General features: G+C 35.3%; 1 protein-coding gene across 4 annotated transcripts in view; it reads right to left on the bottom strand.

Annotated features, from left to right (window-relative positions):
- Positions 1-18,828, bottom strand: part of JAK2 (Janus kinase 2) — a 114,951-nt gene that overhangs the window by 46,723 nt on the left and 49,400 nt on the right. For all 4 annotated transcript variants that reach the window (XM_014535678.1, XM_014535679.1, XM_005861327.2 and 1 more), the window contains 5 exons: positions 15,475-15,598; positions 13,719-13,836; positions 11,027-11,172; positions 2,246-2,567; positions 1,341-1,460 (listed from right to left, as the gene is read on the bottom strand). In XM_014535678.1, the coding sequence (XP_014391164.1) occupies positions 1,341-1,460; positions 2,246-2,567; positions 11,027-11,172; positions 13,719-13,836; positions 15,475-15,598 (830 nt within the window). The remainder of the gene's footprint in view (positions 1-1,340; positions 1,461-2,245; positions 2,568-11,026; positions 11,173-13,718; positions 13,837-15,474; positions 15,599-18,828) is intronic.

The raw sequence follows: 18,828 nt of genomic DNA, 5'->3' as shown, positions 1-18,828 counted from the left end.
GACTGAAGCTCCCAACCGCTCCTTTTTTTCTTTTCTTTTTTTATTCTGGGCCAGCTTTAGCTCTGAGGCTCGGCTCCAGCTATGAGGCCTCCGCTGCTGAAAGCAGGTTTCTGGCCTTTGTTTACCTTCTGTATTTGAAACAATGTTGCGATCCTGCTGGCTGAAGCCCGGCTGACTGAAAGGAGGTTTCTGGGGTTTTGTTTAGCTTCTATATTTGTTACAATGTTTCTTAGAGAGCAGCTGAGAGGCCGGCAAGGCAGGCAGGGAACCTGGCTTCCTCCGTCACTGGAGCAAGCCAGCCTCCCTGTTCGGGTCAGCTGCCTGGCTGCCGGCCGCCATCTTGGCTGGCAGTTAATTTGCATATCTCACTGATTAGCCAATGGGAAGGGTAGCGGATGTACGGCTAATTACCATGTTTCTCTTTTATTAGATAGGATATGATTTAATCTTGTCTCTGCTTAATTTGGCTCAAGTAGTGACAGTCGGCCTTGGACCCATTTAGTGTCTAGTTACATGTCATTTCAATTAAAATAAGTGGGATTTCTGAAGATATTTAATAAAAGAGAAAGGGTTAAATCTTTTATAATCAGTCATGTCTTACAGCTTGGGCAGGCTGACCTGGGATTGGTTTACATTTTGCTATATAAATTCCTGGTAGTATTGTTTTGATTTCTTTCTCTCCTTTAATTAGGCAGTATGACTGGTATTATTCACATATCCACAGGTAAAAAAAAAAAAAAGATGATAATCAGGAATAAGAACTACAACAGGGCCCTTGTCAGTTTGGCTCAGAGTGGATAGAGCATCAGTTTGCTGACCAAAGGGGCCCGGGTTCGATTCTGGTCAAGGGCACGTACCTCGGTTGCAGGTACCTCAGTTGCAGGCTCCTCCCTGGCCCCAGCCCTGGTCAGGGCTCATGCAGGAGGCAACCAATTGATGTGTTTCTCTCACATCAATGTTTCTCTCTGTCTTCCCCTCTCTTTTCCTCTCTCCCTAAAAATCAATGGAAAAATATCCTCGGGTGAGGATTAACAAAACAAACAAACAAACAAAAGAACAACAGGGAACTAGTGCAACCCAGAGTGGGAAGAAAAAGTAGCTAATGCTTTACTAATCATAAAAATGAATGAAAAACACATTAATGTACAAGAAACTCCATGGGAAGACAGTTTTGGTAGTGACACAAAAAGCTAGATGTAATAAAAAAGCTTACTAAACTGATATTTAGAGCTATATTTAAAACTATAATAAAAATTTCTACAAGAAACCTTAGATATTAAAAATAAATACTTCTAAAAACTGTATAACATAACCATTATTTAGTTATAAAGCAAACTTACCAGATTTTTACCATCTTGTTTATGGATAGTTACAATTCTGCTTTCATTTGAGCCTTCTTGGCTTGCCTGCTTAATACTGACATCAATAATATCGGGAAAGTCACAATATAACTGTAAATCCTATAATTAAGAGTATTTGAAATTAAAAACAGAATCTATGGAGCCATTTTAAAATAAGACTTATGATATAACATTCACTAACAAATTCTTTAAGATAAAAAAGTATTGATAGCAATAGGTAAGTATTAAATGGGATTCTCTCCCCCAATATTCACCCTAGACTACACTGTATCTTGCTTTGACTTAAAAATGAAAGCATTAAAGGGTGCCAGGAATCTTAAGTGTGCTCTAGTACTCTTCAATCCAATCAACAGTAATAGCAACAATTGCCAGAAAATTAAAAGTTTACCACAGAATGAAGACTAGAATATTTTAAAATCTCTAATAATATTCTAACAACAACAGATAAGAACAAACTTAAACTTATAATACCATCCTAAGACATACTAAATTATTTAACAGCCATACTTCATCATAAAATCAATTAAAATTAACCTTTTCTAGGATATTAAATTTTATGATTATGCCTCCTATATCAATAATAGTAAAAGAAAAAATATTTTTCAAAAATAGTAAAAGAAATAAAGAGGCAAAACTACCTTAAAAATAACTTTATGCCATTTCTGAAACTATAAGAATACCATTACTAATTTTGTCATAAAGAATTAAATAAAAAACATTTGAGAACAATCAGAAAAGATCTATAGATATAACCACTACACTTACACTTCTACCAATGGGAGAAGAAAAGTACAAGGCCATGTTTCAAATGACTAAAATTACTTTACTTCTACTGCCATTCTACTTAAATTAACAAAGAATGAGAACATATCATTAAGAATTACCTGTTCTGTCAGTGTTTCACTTTCTTTATGTTTCCCTCTTGACCACTGAATTCCACCGTTTCCAGTTATTATAATGGTTGCAAAAATCTCCTCACCTGAAGGACCTCTTCCAGGTTCTTTTACTTCAAATTGCTCTGTGTAGAAGGCAGACTGAAGAGTTTCCAGATTTATAAGATACTTAAGTTTCAAGTTTCTGGCAGTGGCTTTGCAATGGCTGAATTGCTCAATAAATCTGCGAAATCGGTACCTTATTCGCTTTCTTGTCAAAATATGATAGTCTTGGATCTTTGCTCGAATACATTTTGGTAAGAATGTCTTATAGCTAGGCATAAAGAACACACACAGTGAAACAAAACATTTGGAATATAAATCTAAAACAAAAGTAAAAGAGAACTTACCACCTTTTTCCATGGTAAGTGCTATAAGAACACAAGTGGAGAAAGGTGACATAGTTACCACTGAAAAGAAGTAAGAAATGGTGGACTTTGCAAATGACTTCAAGTTTTCTCACTGCACAGGATACAGTCAATAATGTATAGTTGGATAAACAGTTTTATAGGCCAGCTTCAATAAATCCTAATAATTCTTTTGCAATCAAACAATTTCATTTGGAGTCTTTTGTACTACTTCCTTCTCTATGTAAAATATCCTAAAGAACGTGGATAACTTATTTCCCTCCTGCTCAAATATCTGACAAATAATTAACATTTTATTTCTGCAAAAACAACTATATTAAATTTCCATGCCTTTCACATATGCTACTCCTTCTTCCCATCACCCAGCCTCTAAAAGTTTAGCTCTTACTCATTGTACAAGTCTCAGCTCAAGCATCACCTAATCCAGGAAACCTTTGGAACCTCTAGATGCAGCCTGATTTGTCTGACAGTATTCTGTGCACTGCTCCATAACATCATTTATCACACTATACTGTACTTGAGTATCCACAGCCGGTGATGGAGTGGCTAATGCTAACAGCTTATTATTACACTTTAGGAATTATTTTGAGCTGTTAAACAGCCATCATTAAAATTTAAGTTATAAAAACTTACAACTGAATAAATTATATTAAAATATAGATAATAAGTACTCAAAACATATTACTTCCTAATTATTTTACATTTAAATTTTTATTTTATATTTTAGTACTATGCTTTTGAGGTTATGAATGTCTATCATATATGAGTAGTGAAAAGGGTTTGCTACTGCTCATCTCTTCCCAATTCAGTGGTATCAAGTTGATACCTTGAGATTGGCTGTGAAGGGAGTATCCATGGATATCAGCAAAAATTACAAACCAGACCTTCCCTGCCACCTCTCTGAGAACAGGTTGTTAAACATTTACCAATTTACCACTTCCTACTCCCTACTCCCCTCACCCCCACTCCCAACTCACACACTCTCCACTGTAAGTCCCTGGAGGAACTCTCTGTTTTGTAAACAGCCAGCGCTGCTGGAGAAAGTTATCTGACAAGGTACATGTGCTGCATCGTAAATTCATAGTCACCTATCCTATCTAATAAAGAGGGAATATGCTAATTGAGTCACACCCTCACAAAGATGGCAGTGCCCACAGCCAATAAAGAGGGAATATGCTAATTGACTATCACGCCCTCAAAGATGGCAGCGCCCAGTCCCCTCAGCCCCCCAGGGCCAGCCCGAGGAGCAGGCAAGCCTCGGATGGTGGCTGCCCAGCTGATGCCTGAGGTGCAGGCAAGCCTCAGATGGCGGCTGCCCAGCCGCCCAGGGCCGCCCAAGGCTCAGGTAACCAGAGCCGGCTGAGGCTTGCGCTGCCGGCAGTGGCAGCAGCAGAGGTGTGATGGGGCGTCGCCTTCCCCCTGATCCCCAGGTCGCCCCCCGCCCCTGAGGGCTCCTGGAATGTGAGAGGGGACAGGCCGGGCTGAGGGCCCCCCCCCCCGCTCCAGTGCATGAATTTTCATGCACCGGGCCTCTAGTTTTAAATAGGCTTTCATCACTTCCATCACTTTTATGACATTTCTCTGGCTCAATCAATTTCCCAAGTCCCACAACCATGCCAAACCTTCTCCAATTTCTTCAAACCTCCTCCCTCAAACCTCAGCTACATCCCTTCTCACTTTCAGTTGATGACTTCATCTCTTTCTTAAAAAAAAAAAAGTTAAAGCATCTCTACGCAGAGTTCCCTCAATACCCTGCTGGCAGCCTGTATACACTGCACTTGGTCTCTCCTCCTTTTCACCTACTACATGAATGAGGTAGGTGTAAACCTGTAGTTAAAGCCACTTCGTTCACATGTATTCTCTATACCCTGTCTTCCTCTAACAGACATCTGCTTTCTGGAGACTCTTACTCTACTTATTCTTTCTCTTCTATCCACATGTTTTGAAAATACTAATCTTCTTCCCATCCTAAATGTAAAATCTCTTTACCCTACATCCTCTCCAGCTACAGCATATATGGTCTTTTTTGGAAAGCATTTAAAACCATTTTAATTTTCCTGCCATCCTACTTCTCAACTCACTCAAATTTGGCTTCTGCTCCATAATCCCACAGAAACTGCTCTTACTAAAATAAAATTAAAAACTTCAATGTTGCCCTAACCGGTTTGGCTCAGCAGATAGAACGTCGACCTGCAGACTCAAGGGTCCCAGGTTCGATTCCAGTCAAGGGCATGTACCTTGGTTGCGGGCACATACCCAGTAGGGAGTGTGCAGGAGGCAGCTGATCGATGGTTCTCTTTCATCGATGTTTCTAACTCTCTATCCCTCTCCCTTCCTCTCTGTAAAAAAATCAATAAAATATATATTTAAAAAAAACTTCAATGTTGCTAAAAACTCAAATTCTCTTGTTTATTTGTCTTGTAATTTTTTCAGCAGCATCCAACACTGTTAATCATGCTCTCCTTAAAATTTTCTCCCCTTAGCTTTCCTGATTTTATTACCATCTCTTTGGCTGTTCCTTTTCAATCTTCTTTAAAGCAACATTCCCTTTTACCTAAGTGATTAAATGTTGACGTTACTCAAGACTTAATTATGAGTCCTCCTCTTATTTTTTACACATTGTCTTTCTTCTAGATACTCTATATGCAAATCACTTGATATTGCCATCTAAATATCTAAACAACAGACCCTTATCTTCCACAATCAAGCCAATCTACCCATTTCATTTGGATAGCCCCAAAGCTCCTCAGACAATATTTCAAAGGAAACTCATGAGTCTCCCTAAAGTCCTCCCAAGATCCTCTTACAACATTCGCTATTTGAGTAAACAGCACTACAATTCACCTACTTCTGCAAGTTCCAGGAATCACCCTTTACACCACCTTCTCCCTCAACCCCCATTATTCAATCCATCACTATAGTCCCTGGGCTATACCTTTGACATATTTCTCTTATTTGCCCATTTTTCTCATTTTGCCCATTCAACTGCATCTCCTGGAGGACCTACAGCAATGACCTTTACTCTGTTTGACTCTCATTTCCATTTACACTTATGCCCCTCTGTTTTCTACACTGGAGTCATGGGGATCTTTTAAAAACACAAATTGAATGTCACCATTGCTTAATACCCTTGCATGGTTTCTTAGTGTTCTTAACCTTGACCACATGACTCTAAGGTTCTACATGGTTAAACTCCTGCCTCATCTCTTACTAACTCTGAGCTCTTCCTATGGTCTCTTCTGCTACGAGGCCTTTTCCATTACTCACTTCTTTCCACCCATTAAGTTCTACTCATTCGTCAGACCTTAAAAGTCACATTCTGTTCCTTTTCATAGCAATTACATATCTGTAAGTAAAGAAATATATAAAATTTTAAAAAGTTTATACAGCAAATAGGAGAGCCTCAGTAAGTTTAGAAAACACTGAAAAAAGATTTAAAATACAATCAGAATGCAAATTCAAATGCCTACTTTATCTACTTTTGTCAAAAAAAATTAGTTACCAAAAGCCTTACTAAATGTGGAATGCAATTTACGTAGACATCAATGACTACTTGATTTAATAAGGCTTTGAAAAACTAATTTGAAGATGAAAAAGAGAGTTTAAGATAACATCATACAACATGGCTTTCCACTTTGATTCCTACAATTAAGGACCAGACATACACCTTTTGGGAATACCACAGGAGTATGTGGTTCCTGAATATGATGAATACACTTCACGTCATGCTATCAGAACCAGATTTGTTAGAAACACTAAAATATTTCAAGAGACACAAATTGTTATCTCTTAGAGCATAAAAACATTTTTCTGATGCTTCTCTTATATTGAGTTTTTTAAAGAATCCTAAAATTAAGGCTCTAAAAGGCTCTGAAATTGAGCTTTGCCTTAGAAACTATACTATATTTTGTACTATAAATGAAATCTTCATCTTACTGCTAAAGTTGAAGTAGGCCACTGGAAATTCTAGTATCTGCTTAGTTATTTAGAAAGGGAGTCCTAATGATATGAGGTATGTAGCTTCTTGCTATGTAAGTGTTCTTGGCCCTGGCCTAGTGTTTGCAAATTCAACAGACTCTCCGTTAAACTCCTTCCATTCTCCAGTTCTCTTCTTCCTATCCTTTAGCAAATGTAAGATTTTAAAGAGCAAGTGAAGAATGAAAACAGAAAAATCTTATTTCCTTCACTTTCTATACTCCAACACCTAAGCCAAAATATCCAATTAGGGATTGACATACAAAAAATTAAGTATTGCCCAGCCGGTGTGGCTCAGTGGTTGAGCATCGAACCAGGAAGTCACAGTTTGATTCCAGGTCAGGGCACATGCCCAGGTTGCAGGCTCAATCCCCAATAGGGGACATGTGGGAGGCAGCCAATCAATGATTCTCCCTCATCATTGATACTTCTATCTCTCCCTCTCCCTTTCTCTCTGAAAACAATAAAAAAATAAATATTAAGTATCACCCTGGCCAGTGTGCTTAGTGGTTAGAGCATTGGCCTGTTCACCAAAGGGTAGAGGGTTTGTTTCCCCGTCAAGGGCACATACCTGGGTTGCAGGTTGATTCCCAGCCAGGTCAGGGCATGTGCGGCAGGGAACCAATCGATGTGTTCTCTCTCTCTCTCTCTCTCTCTCTCTCTCTCTCTTCCTCTCCCTACCCCTTTCCTTCCACTCTCTCTGAAAATCAATGGAAAAAATATCCTTGGGTGAGGATTAACAATAACAAACAATTAAGTATCTAACACATACAGATGCACAAACACATGCGGTTCATATGCACAGAGGCTTGTGCTGACAGACACAGACATACCTAACGCACAGGCACAGATACAAAGAGGTGCACCTTTCATGTGTTTTCTTTTTAAGTCTGGGAAAGGGTATGTATTTAGTTATACTAATCAGAGCTCCATACTCTACTGGATATTTCCGGGAACAAAGCAGCTTATTTATTTAACTAGAGGCCCGATACACGAAATTCGTGCAAGAGCCTTGGCCTGGACCCTGCCCGCCACCACCGCGGCTGGGGCCCTCTGCCACTTCTGCCTTGCCCCTGCCCACTGCGGCTTTGTCTGGAAGTAAGGATGTCCAGAAGGATGTCCGGTCTAATTAGCATATTACCCTTTTGTTATTATAGATTCTGCCCCAAACTAATAATTCATCTGTTTTCCCATTAATCTTGAATATTTTAACATTGAGCAGAGTCTTTATTTCTCAGAAATGAGCACTAAATGAGAATTCAGAACCTATCAGTTAGTTAAATTATATTAACAAGGCAAGCAAGACAGGTATGTTTTTAACTTCAGGACAGGCCATAAATTATTTATTGAAAATTAAAATATCATGGTACAACAGACAAAAGAAAAAGCTGGAAAATTAGACTACTTCAAAATTTAAATTCTTGTGCTACAAATGATACTTTTAAGAAAGTGAAAAAACAATATACAGAATGGGAAAATATTTGCAAAACATATATATGATAACTTATATATGTAGTCTTGTATCCAAATATAGACTCCTTACAAATCAATAATAAAAAATATTGAATTGTACATTTTAAGTGTGTGAATTTTACAGTATGTGAAATATATATCAATAAAACTGTTTTAAAATACCATGAAATTTTATAATGAATGTTTGATATCTGCATAATTTTAAAAGAAAAATAATGCAGAATTTGCAGATGCATTTATATCCTGATTAAGAAAAACCACAGAAATACAATTACTAAACATTCACTGAGTTTAGGACACTAGACTAAATAATATAGGGAGAGGAAGAGAGGGCATAATTCCTGACATTAAGAAACCACAGGATTGTGCCAAGACTTTGGGCAATATCATGGTCTCCAAAGCATAAGTGTTCCACCATAGCATAAGCCTAGAGATGGCTTCATATTTATAAAATTCAAAGTTTCTCTGTTCCTCAACTGTGTTTCCTTCAGTTCCTTCAGTTTCCATCAATGGTATGTAAAATATTCCTCCCCTGACTCTGTTCTCCTATGGGCTGGCATATAGCAGGTATTCAATAAATGCTGTTAATGAGTGAATGAACGAACAAATGAATGAAGCCTTAGTGAAAACAGAAATGGTTTTGTTTTTCCTTTGGGCTTTGAAATCTAGATTCCTCAGTGAGTTCCTGAAATCATACCCTATAGCTCCTACCCTTAAGTTAAGGCTTAATGAACATCTGAAAGCAAGAAAGGAACACTTGAAACCAAAGAGGGAAACAAGAAATCGATACCCTGCAAATTGCATATGAACTTTTTTGAACGCACTCAGCGACTTAAGTCCATCATTGAGAGAAGCATTTCAAGGAATAAAGGGAGTTTTAACCAGATTCATAGCATCTTCAAACTTTTACTCTGGTAAATATGCAATAGGTAAGACATATTATTTCGTATTCAGACTTAAAAAAAAAAACCCAAAGCAATCTTATATACTATATACCCATATTCCTATATATCTTTAAAAAGAGTGGAAGTTTTCCAACCATAAAAGCTGGGCTGCAAGAATAGTGTTTCAAAAACTGTATTTGGTAATACTTACAACAATAAAGAATTATTTAAAAAAGAAATTTTAAAAAATTATATTTGGCATGATTGTCAAAATTCAATGTGCAGAAGAATAATTTGAAGTGTGTGGAGTATGCTTCACTTGTGTAAGATTCTGCTGAATCAGTTATAAGATGAATAAGGTCTGAGGATCTAATGTACAACACAGTGACTATAATTAAAAACACTATATATGTATAGGTAAAATTTGCTGAAGAGAATAGAACTTAAAAAGTTTCTCCCTGCCACCCCCCGCCCCCCAAAAAAACCCCAAAACTCAAAAAAGATAAATATGTGAGGTGGTGGATGTATTAATAAACTTCATAGGGGATCCTTTCACAATGTATATCAAATCATGATGATGTACACTTTAAATATTGTGGATGAAAGGGGCCACATGCTAACCTAACAAAACTCAGGGAAAAGTAACCACAAAGGATGGCCTGAAATTAAACTTTAACTAAAAGCAGTTATGCTGGGTAGTTATGTCCTAGGCCGGTGTCTTCACTGACAAGGTCAATCTTTACCTTAACTGACCCTATCTGTCTTTTTGCAACTATGATAACATATCCTTGAAATGTCTAGGTAACTTGTAACTTCTCTTTTTCCGGACCCCTTGGGCACAACCAATGTACCTGGGCACGAGGACAGATAAGTGTCTATCATTTTACTTTTTATCCAATCCCAAAGGTTCCGCCCCACCCCTCCACCCCCACTTTGCTTTCTCCCACATCTCTAATCTATCATGTAACCCACCTGCATCCCCTCTTTTTGACTGCAATGTATAAAAATAGATGAAAAAACCGCCATTCTCTGGAGCATTATCCCAATCCATTGAGATACTGCTTCCCGGCAATTGTCAACAGTTTGGCTCAAATACACTTAGGAAAAATTCTTTACAGGTTTGAATGTTTTTACATTAACTATATCTTACAATTTTATATGTCAATTATACTTCAATAAAATTTATTTTTTTCAATCTCCTGGAGCACTTATAAAAATTCATATTTGTAGACTTCACCTCAGATTTACTAAATCCAAATTGTTGGGTTAGAGCCCAAGAATCTTCCATTTTAGCAGGAACCGCAGGTGATAGTAATTCAAGTAAAATATGGACACTATTCGAGACATTCTGATTCTGAATTATTTATACAGAAAATGTGAGGATCTGCTGGTAGAAATTATGACTCCAGGTGCTCTTTTCAGTCCTCTGACCATACCTAGCCTTTTTAGAATAAATAAATCAAATAATAAATAGGTATCGAACACCTATATTTTCTATAGTATACCAACTCTTTTAATAATTTCTTTGATAAATAAGTACTACTCAGATACAATGTACAATATGATGACTACAGTTTATACTGCTGTATGGTATACATGAATGTTGTTAAGACAGTAGATCCTAAGAGTTCTCATCACAAGGGAAAAAATATTTTTTTCTTTCTCGTTTTTCTATCTATATGAAATGATTGATGTTATAATTGAATTCATAGTAATCATTTCATGATATATGTAAGTCAAGTCATTATGCTGTATATCTTAAATTTTTAAATTTTGTTTTATTGCTTAAAATATTACAAAGAGTACTACATATGTCTCCTTTTTCCCCCCCTTGACCTTAAACTTATACAGTGTTTATTGTCAATATTCAATAAAACTGGAAGAAAGTGTGTGTTGTGCACAGAAGGAAAACTTACTCATACAACTTTTAATCATAAAATAAAAAAGTATGGGGAAGTTCACTAAATACAAATAAATCATATAAAAAGTCCAACAGTTCCATTTATGTGTATGGATTTACATAAGGAAATTACCTGATAGAGCTATAGACGTCGAGTGGAGTTTGATCATTTTCTTTGGCTATTCTCATCATATCTAACACTGCCATCCCAAGACATTCTTCCTGTGTTTCATGAGTCACAGGTACTTTTATCCATCCATGCAAAAAATCATGCCGCCACTAAAGGAAAAAATATTTAGACGGAAATATTTCGTAAGTTTCAATATTACATTTTAATCTATTATCATATTTTAACTGATAATGTAATTTCCAGAACACATATATTTAAAAAGAATACAACCTCTTTTGATTTTCAACCATTTTGCCATAAAATTTTAATGTTATTTTGCAAATGGAAACTGATTAAAATTGGTTCCCAACTAGAGAGTATATATATATATATCAATCTATTTCACTGCTTTTATCTTCAAATTATATCTTCTACATCAAAACTGCCTAAACTAAAATACATATTAATTAAATATGTACTGAGTCCCAAATATGTTCAAAGCATTATACTAAGGGCCCTGGCCGGATAGCTCAGTTGGTTAGAGCGCCGTCCCAATAAGCCAACGTTTCAGGTTTGATCCCATTAGGGCACATACAAGAAGCAACCAATGAATGCATAAATAAGTGGAACAAATTGATGTTTCTCTCTCTCTCTTTCTATATGAAAAAATCCCTCTACCGTTCATCATGGCCTGAAATTTCTATCCTCTAAGTCTCCTGAGCCAAATTTCAGTATCAAGGTCAGTTATTGGTGCTCTTGGAGGAAGTGGAAGCCAGCTAGTTTCCCTTGGGTCCTAGCTTGTCCCAATTGAGCTTAGAAACATGAAAGCACCCCAAATAAAATCAATAACATGTTAATGAGAGAGAGAGAGAGACAGAGAGAGAGAGAGAGAGGAAGGAAGGAAGGAAGGAAGGAAGGAAGGAAGGAAGGAAGGAAGGAAGGAAGGAAGGAAAAGAAAGGAAGAAAAAAATGTAGAAGAAAAGTGCATGATATTGGATCAGGCAATGACTTCTCAAATATGACACCAAAAGCACAGATAACCAAAGAAAAAAATAAATTAGACTACATAAAAATTAAAAACTTTTGCACACCACAGGGCACAATCAACAGAGTGAAAAGTAAACCTATGGAATGGGAGAAAATATCTGCAACATATATTTATTAAGGGGTAAATGTCTTAAATGTATAAAGAACACTTATAACGCAACAAAAAAACCACCTGATTTTAAAATGGGCAAAGGATTTGAATAGTTTCCCCAAAGAAGATATGCAAATGGCCAACAAGCTTATGAAAAAACATTCATCACTAATCATTAGAAGAATGCAAATCAAAACTATGAGATACCACTTCACACCTACCAGAATAACTATTATTAAAAAAAATAGAAGGTAAGTGTTGGCAAGGATGTGGAGAAACTGAAATGCTTTGTGCACTGATACTAGGAATATAAAATGATGCAGCTGCTATGTAAATCAGGATAGCAGTTCCTCAAAAAAATTTTTTAAAAAACCAATTACCATTTCATTTAATTAATTCCACTTCTGGATATACTAGTATATTCAAAAAAATTAAAAGCAGGGTCTCAGATATTTGTATGTCCATGTTCACTGCAGCACTATTCACAAGAGCCAAAAGGTAGAAGCAACTCAAATCAACAGATGCATGGATAAACAAAATGTGATACTATGTACAATGGAATAGTCAGCCTTAACCTTTGTACGCCCTAAGCATCTATAGATGCAATTAAATTCAAAATATCGTGGCATGTGGGGATGGTTTCTATTTTGGACGTGTGGCAGTTAACTGGTTAAAAAGGAAGGAAATTCTGACACACGCTACAACATGAATGAACCTTGAAGATATTATGCTAAGAGAAATAAGCCAGTCACGAAAGAGCTAATATTATATAACTGTAATTATATGAGGTACCTCAAATAGGCAAATTTATAGAGACATAAAGTATACAGGTGGCTGTCAGGGGCCAGAGGAGAGAGGTATGGAAACTTATTGTTTAATGGGAAATAACAAGAACATATCTTTACCCAAAAGTACAAATATATTTTCTTTCTTTAGTTTCTACTCAGTCTTCTAGCACATAAAAACAAAAGTTATTTAATGATAAAACATTTTAATTACTGTTTAAATCAAGGTAATAGAGAAAAAAAGCATTGTTCAAATACACTACAAAAAATTAACATAATAGTATTAATAAACAAATAACTAGAACAAAGCTCTCAGACTCAGTATCAGCCAGCCAACCTCCCCTGAGAAGCTACACAAGCTATTATAGCTCAACTTTTTATGCAGTTACCAAGTTTCTTTATATTTCACTCCCCACTATTTAAGTCTGAATTTGTTCAGGAATTAAAAAACAAACTTCTCTAAAGATATTTTATTGTCCTATGTTCCAGCCACTTATGTTTACATGAATCATGTTATAAAACTCAGTCTAAACTTTGTGAAATCCTTAAATAACTTAAAGCACTAAAAAAAGAAGAAGGATGTTCAAAATGGCCAATTCAAGGAATCTCTATGAAATAAATTCTATTGTCCATAAACCATAAACCATAGGATTAAAAATTAGTAATAAAGACTTCATTTTGTTACCTAGCTATACCTGCTATGCAAGATGGAACAATTTTCTCATATATGAAGATTTTCCTGACTAAGAGGTATTTATCATTTAACACATGAAAAGTAGATAATATATCATACCTGAGCAAAAAGGTAAGACATAACAAAGTCATCAAGAAGAGGAGCTTCAGCACCTCGAGATATTCCATGCCGATAAGTTCTGTTGCTGCCGCTACAATACCAGTAAGGAAAGTAAAATCTACAAGACAGTTAAAACACTCTGTCAGCCTCCAAATAAATCAAATATAAACATACTGTGTACATATAACCACTTCCAGCATAACGAAAGGTATTATCCCATAATCAGAAAACACAGCTAATAGTGTTAAATACAAGTTGACAGCAAAAGGAAATCTGGATAAAACCATAATTAAAATATAGGTAGAAAATACAAGAAATCTAAGTGTAAAATCAATATACTGCCTTCTTCCAAGCATAGACTGTAGAAGTAATAATAGGAAACAGAAATGTAGAAATATGCTTATAATATCACCTCCAAATAATGACCTTTTGCTTCTTTGTTCTCAATTATTAAATTTTTTTTCCTGTCTTATTAGTTAGGAACTCCATTAAAATCCTAAACAAAAGCAGTAACTAAGGCTATCTTTTACCTAATTTTAAAGAGACTGCTTCTAACAAACATTTTATCATTTAAGAATATTATTTGATACATGTTTTTTATAGATGCCCTTTATCATGGTAAGGACGTCTCTCTTGAATCTTAGTTAATTAAGGATTCCTTCACCTTTCTTTTTAAAGTTATGAAAAAGTCCATGCTCTTTTTTACTGCAACATTGACTCTATGCATTGAATGGATCTATTTCATAAGTACGAGCCACAGATCAAGCTTAACTTTTTAAGATTTTTTATTAATTTTCAGAGAGAGAGGATGAAGAGGGAGAAAAACATCAATGTGAGAGCAAAACATCAATGGGCTACCTCCTTGCATGCCCCTTACCAGGGATCAAACCTGCAACATAGGCATGTGCTCTGACTGGGGAATCTAACCAGCAACCTTTCTGTGCATGGGACAAGGCCCAACCAACTGAGCCACACCTGCCAGGGTCAAACTTCTTTGTTTCATCCTTTTGAGTAGAAAAGTACCTCTGGATTTCACTAATTTTACCATAAACTATTAAATAAACTAGACTGCTTAGGCCCGCTCCCTGCACTAAGTCAGCAGTTGGATATCCTTAGCTCTGCCGCGGAGGCGGGAAAGGCTCCTGCCACCGCTGCTGCACTAGCCAGCTGTGAGCCTGGCTCTGGCTAAGTGGCGCTCCCCCTGTGGGAGCACACTGACCACCAGGGGGCAGCTCCTGCACTGAGCGTCTGCCCCCGGTGGTCAGTGTGCGTCATAGCGACTGGTCATTCCGCTGTTCGGTCGATTTGCATATTAGCCTTTTATTATATAGGATTAACTTTATTACTTGTGACTGTAATAAATACTGGCAAAATCTTCTCTTCACTTTAAAAAAAGTTATTAAAAAGAAGAGATGTGAGATAACATTTTATTGCACAAAACATCTAATTTCCTAGGAAACTAGAAATATTCCAGACATTTAGGATTTTGCTAGTAAAGTCATGCTCACCTTTTAAAAATGTAATTATGAGTGGTAAAGTAGCATTTCACCAGAACAGCTTTATTTTCAGAGCATTCTAGTTAAAAAACATGTATGGGCTATTCCTCTAATAGAGAAATAGTCATACAAGAAGAAAATTAAATGCTCATTAGCTGTAGTCTCTGATATTAGATACCTTACAATTTTAAAAATGTTCAATAATTTCTCCCACTTTGTTCTTTTGCCATTAAGGTGAATCACTTTACTGAAGAAAGTACCTTATTCTGTAGAGTACATTGTGCCTGGTTGACTCATCTATATGGAAGACATAGTTGGGCGGATACCAGATCCTTTCTGTTTCACTCATTAAAGCAAACATACTATGATACACAGGTGTGATTCCTAAGAAAGAAGCAGAAAAAGAAATGAGTACAGATAGTTAAAAGTACATTTATATAACATCTATAATTTATAGTGGGTCTAAAGTAACAATTCAAAATCAGCACAAAATGCAGTAGCAGTTGAAATTTTTTGGTTCAACCCAAACTATAACTGAATTTTTAATTAAATATCATTTTGCCCTATATTTTAAAACATGACTGCTGGGACTTTTCCAAACAAATTTTTTTAATTATTCAATTTTTTGATGTCTCTACAGATAAACTGATTTAAATCAGTGTGTTTAAATTGATAATAAGGACATCACATCAAGTAATTAATATTTAGAAGTCACTGGATACTTTTAAGAGAACAGTGAAGTAGCTTTATTTTTATATATCAAATTTTACACAACACACTAGTAATTAAATTCTCTGCCCTATTTAAATTTAGAAAAATTTTTAATTGTCAACTTAAAATGCAGGAGTATGTAATTTTTTTTCAAAGATATTTTAGGATGTACTAGTGCATGGACAAAAAGTTGAAGGCCACTGAATTTTATAAAAGCATATAAAATATCTAAGCCACACAATTAATGCTTTTTATATCCCAGCACATATAGAACATTCACACATACACACCCATATAGACACACCAATCATATGGAGACTAAAAATAAGTCTCCCAAAATGCCAGAGAATAATCATACATAGCATGTTCTCTAATCATGCTTGACTTAATTCAGAAATAAATAAATACTTAAAATTTATTTTAAACATAAGCCTCAAAAAACAAGAGAATTTTTATTTTAGTGACATTTTCATTCTTTTCCACTGTAGGCAAAAATGACACCAACTTGACACACTGACAACAAAATTTTTAAATTTATTAGTTAAATTATTAAAACAACTGTCTACTCATAGATATGTAATAATTTCAGTAAGTTACATATAAAAAGCTTATTCAGTAAAAACTCTGAAACTGCATCTTTGCATTCATCCTTGTATTTACAAATACTTTTTTTTTAATCCTCACCTGAGGATATTTTTCCATTGATTTTTAGAGAGAGTGAAAGAGAAAGGGAAAGATGGAGAAAAATATCAATGTGAGAGAAACACATTGACTGGTTGCCTCCTGCACATGCCCAGATTAGGGCCCAGGCCGGGAAGGAGCCAGCAACCAAGGTGTGTGCCCTTGATCAGAATCAAACCCGGGACCCTTCAGTCCACAGGCCAACACTCTACCCACTGATAGAGGCTACAAATACTTCTAAATATCTCACAGGTCACTAAAATTAAAGAACATTTATAATAATGATCACTAATACCATGTGTTACAAATTATAAAATATAACTGTGATACTCAAGAGGGAAAATTAGAGCTCTAATCTGATTACATTAAAAAATAACAGACTGATCTAAATTATCTAAGTCAAGTCAGCAAACAACAGAATAACCCAAAGACAGCTGAAAGAAGGACATGACACAATAGTAGTTAATAGGGATCAAAATTTAATAAAGAGAATAAACAAGATAAAAGCTGATTATCAATGACTAAATAAACCTTTGTCAACTCTGATCAAAAAAGAAAGAAGACACAGATAAACACTAAGAATTTTTTTAAATGTAAGTTTTAAAGACAAAAAGGGAGTGCTAGAATAAATTATGCCAATAAATTTGAAAATGTAGACAAATTAACAGTTTAAAAATATATAACTTTAAAAATGGATTTAAACTTCAAAAGAACTATAATCATTAAAAAAAAAATCTCCCACTTAAAAAAAAAAAAACAGAGAAGAAAGGAGGAGGAAGAAGGAAAGAGAAATAAGGAAGAATCAGAAAGAAGAAAAGAAAACCTCCATAAGGCCCAGAGGAAATTTATATGAGTTCAACCAAACATGAAAGACAATTCGAATCATAATTACAGAGAATTAAAAAAGAGAACAGAAAAAATGGCACATATTGTGGATTTAGTTTGACCATGATACCAAAACCAGACAAAGACATCATAAAAGGATAATCTCGCTTACCAAAATAGTTACTAACAATCCTAAACTAAATATTAGCAAACCAAAGCCAACAATGCGTGTTTCTTTTATTAACGAAGTTCATTCACCCTAAGATTGCAAAAAATGACTAAATTAGAAAACTCCATTAATATAATTTATCACAATAATGTACTGGAGAAAAATCTGCAGTAAAATGGCAAAATCATAGATTTGAAAAGTTGGGTAGTGAGTACACTGGTATGTATTATATTTTTATACAAAGGGTTACTTAAAATATTTTATAATACTGAAATCAAAATTAAAAAGGCAAAATAAAAAATTAAAGTGATAAATGAAAATAAGTTATTCACGGTAGAGCAAGTTTATAAGACTAATAAAATGTGAAGGGATGGTAATACCTAATACCTAGTATTGAAGAAAATGCAAATTAAAATTATGTGACATCACTTTATACCCATTCAACTAGCAAAAATAGTAAGAAAAATAATATCTATTGCTGATTAATGGTGAAAAAGGGTACTGTTATGTAACTGCTAGAAATGTAAACTGGTAGAGTTTCTGAGAAAGCAATACTGATATAAATTTGAGAAATCAGTATCAGTAAAAAATGGTTAAAACCTTTAAATCCAGCAATCTTTTCTATGTATTCCTAAAAGTGCATTAGATTAATAAGAAAATGTAAATTCAAGAGCAGAAGAAAAAAATTAGGGTAGTAAAATCCACGCCATGGACTGTTATGAAATTAAATAAAAGAATGAGCTAGTGCAAAAGCAGTTGGCTTAAACAGATTTTTCACAATGTATATATTCATAAAAAAAGCAAAAAACACACAAAAATATATAATATGATTCCATTTTATAAAATAATAGCTTCAAAATCCTAATGACTGTTTATGGGAGAAAGTGACATAGTGTGTCCATTATGTGATTATATGATCATGGAGAAAAGTATAAAAGAATCATAAGAGATTATGAATGGAATGTAACAGGATGGAACTAAGAAAATGAACGTTAACAGGATGGAACTAAGAAAAAAGGAAGGTAAGAGTACAGTGAACAAGAAACTTTTTCAAAGAATCCTATCTAATAATAGACAAACATGGTATTTGACCATACCTCCGCTACACTTCCCATTGGCTAATCAGCAGGATATGCAAATTAACTGCCAACAAAGATGGCGGCCGGCAGCCACGCAGCTGAAGCGAACAGGAGGCTTGCTTGCTCCAGTGATGGAGGAAGCCAAGGTT

This window comes from Myotis brandtii, unplaced genomic scaffold (genome assembly GCF_000412655.1).
Source record: "Myotis brandtii unplaced genomic scaffold, ASM41265v1 scaffold149, whole genome shotgun sequence".
Classification (NCBI taxonomy): Eukaryota; Metazoa; Chordata; class Mammalia; order Chiroptera; family Vespertilionidae; genus Myotis; species Myotis brandtii.
Note: the sequence above shows the minus strand (reverse complement) of the source record. Positions and strands in the feature narration are given on the sequence as shown.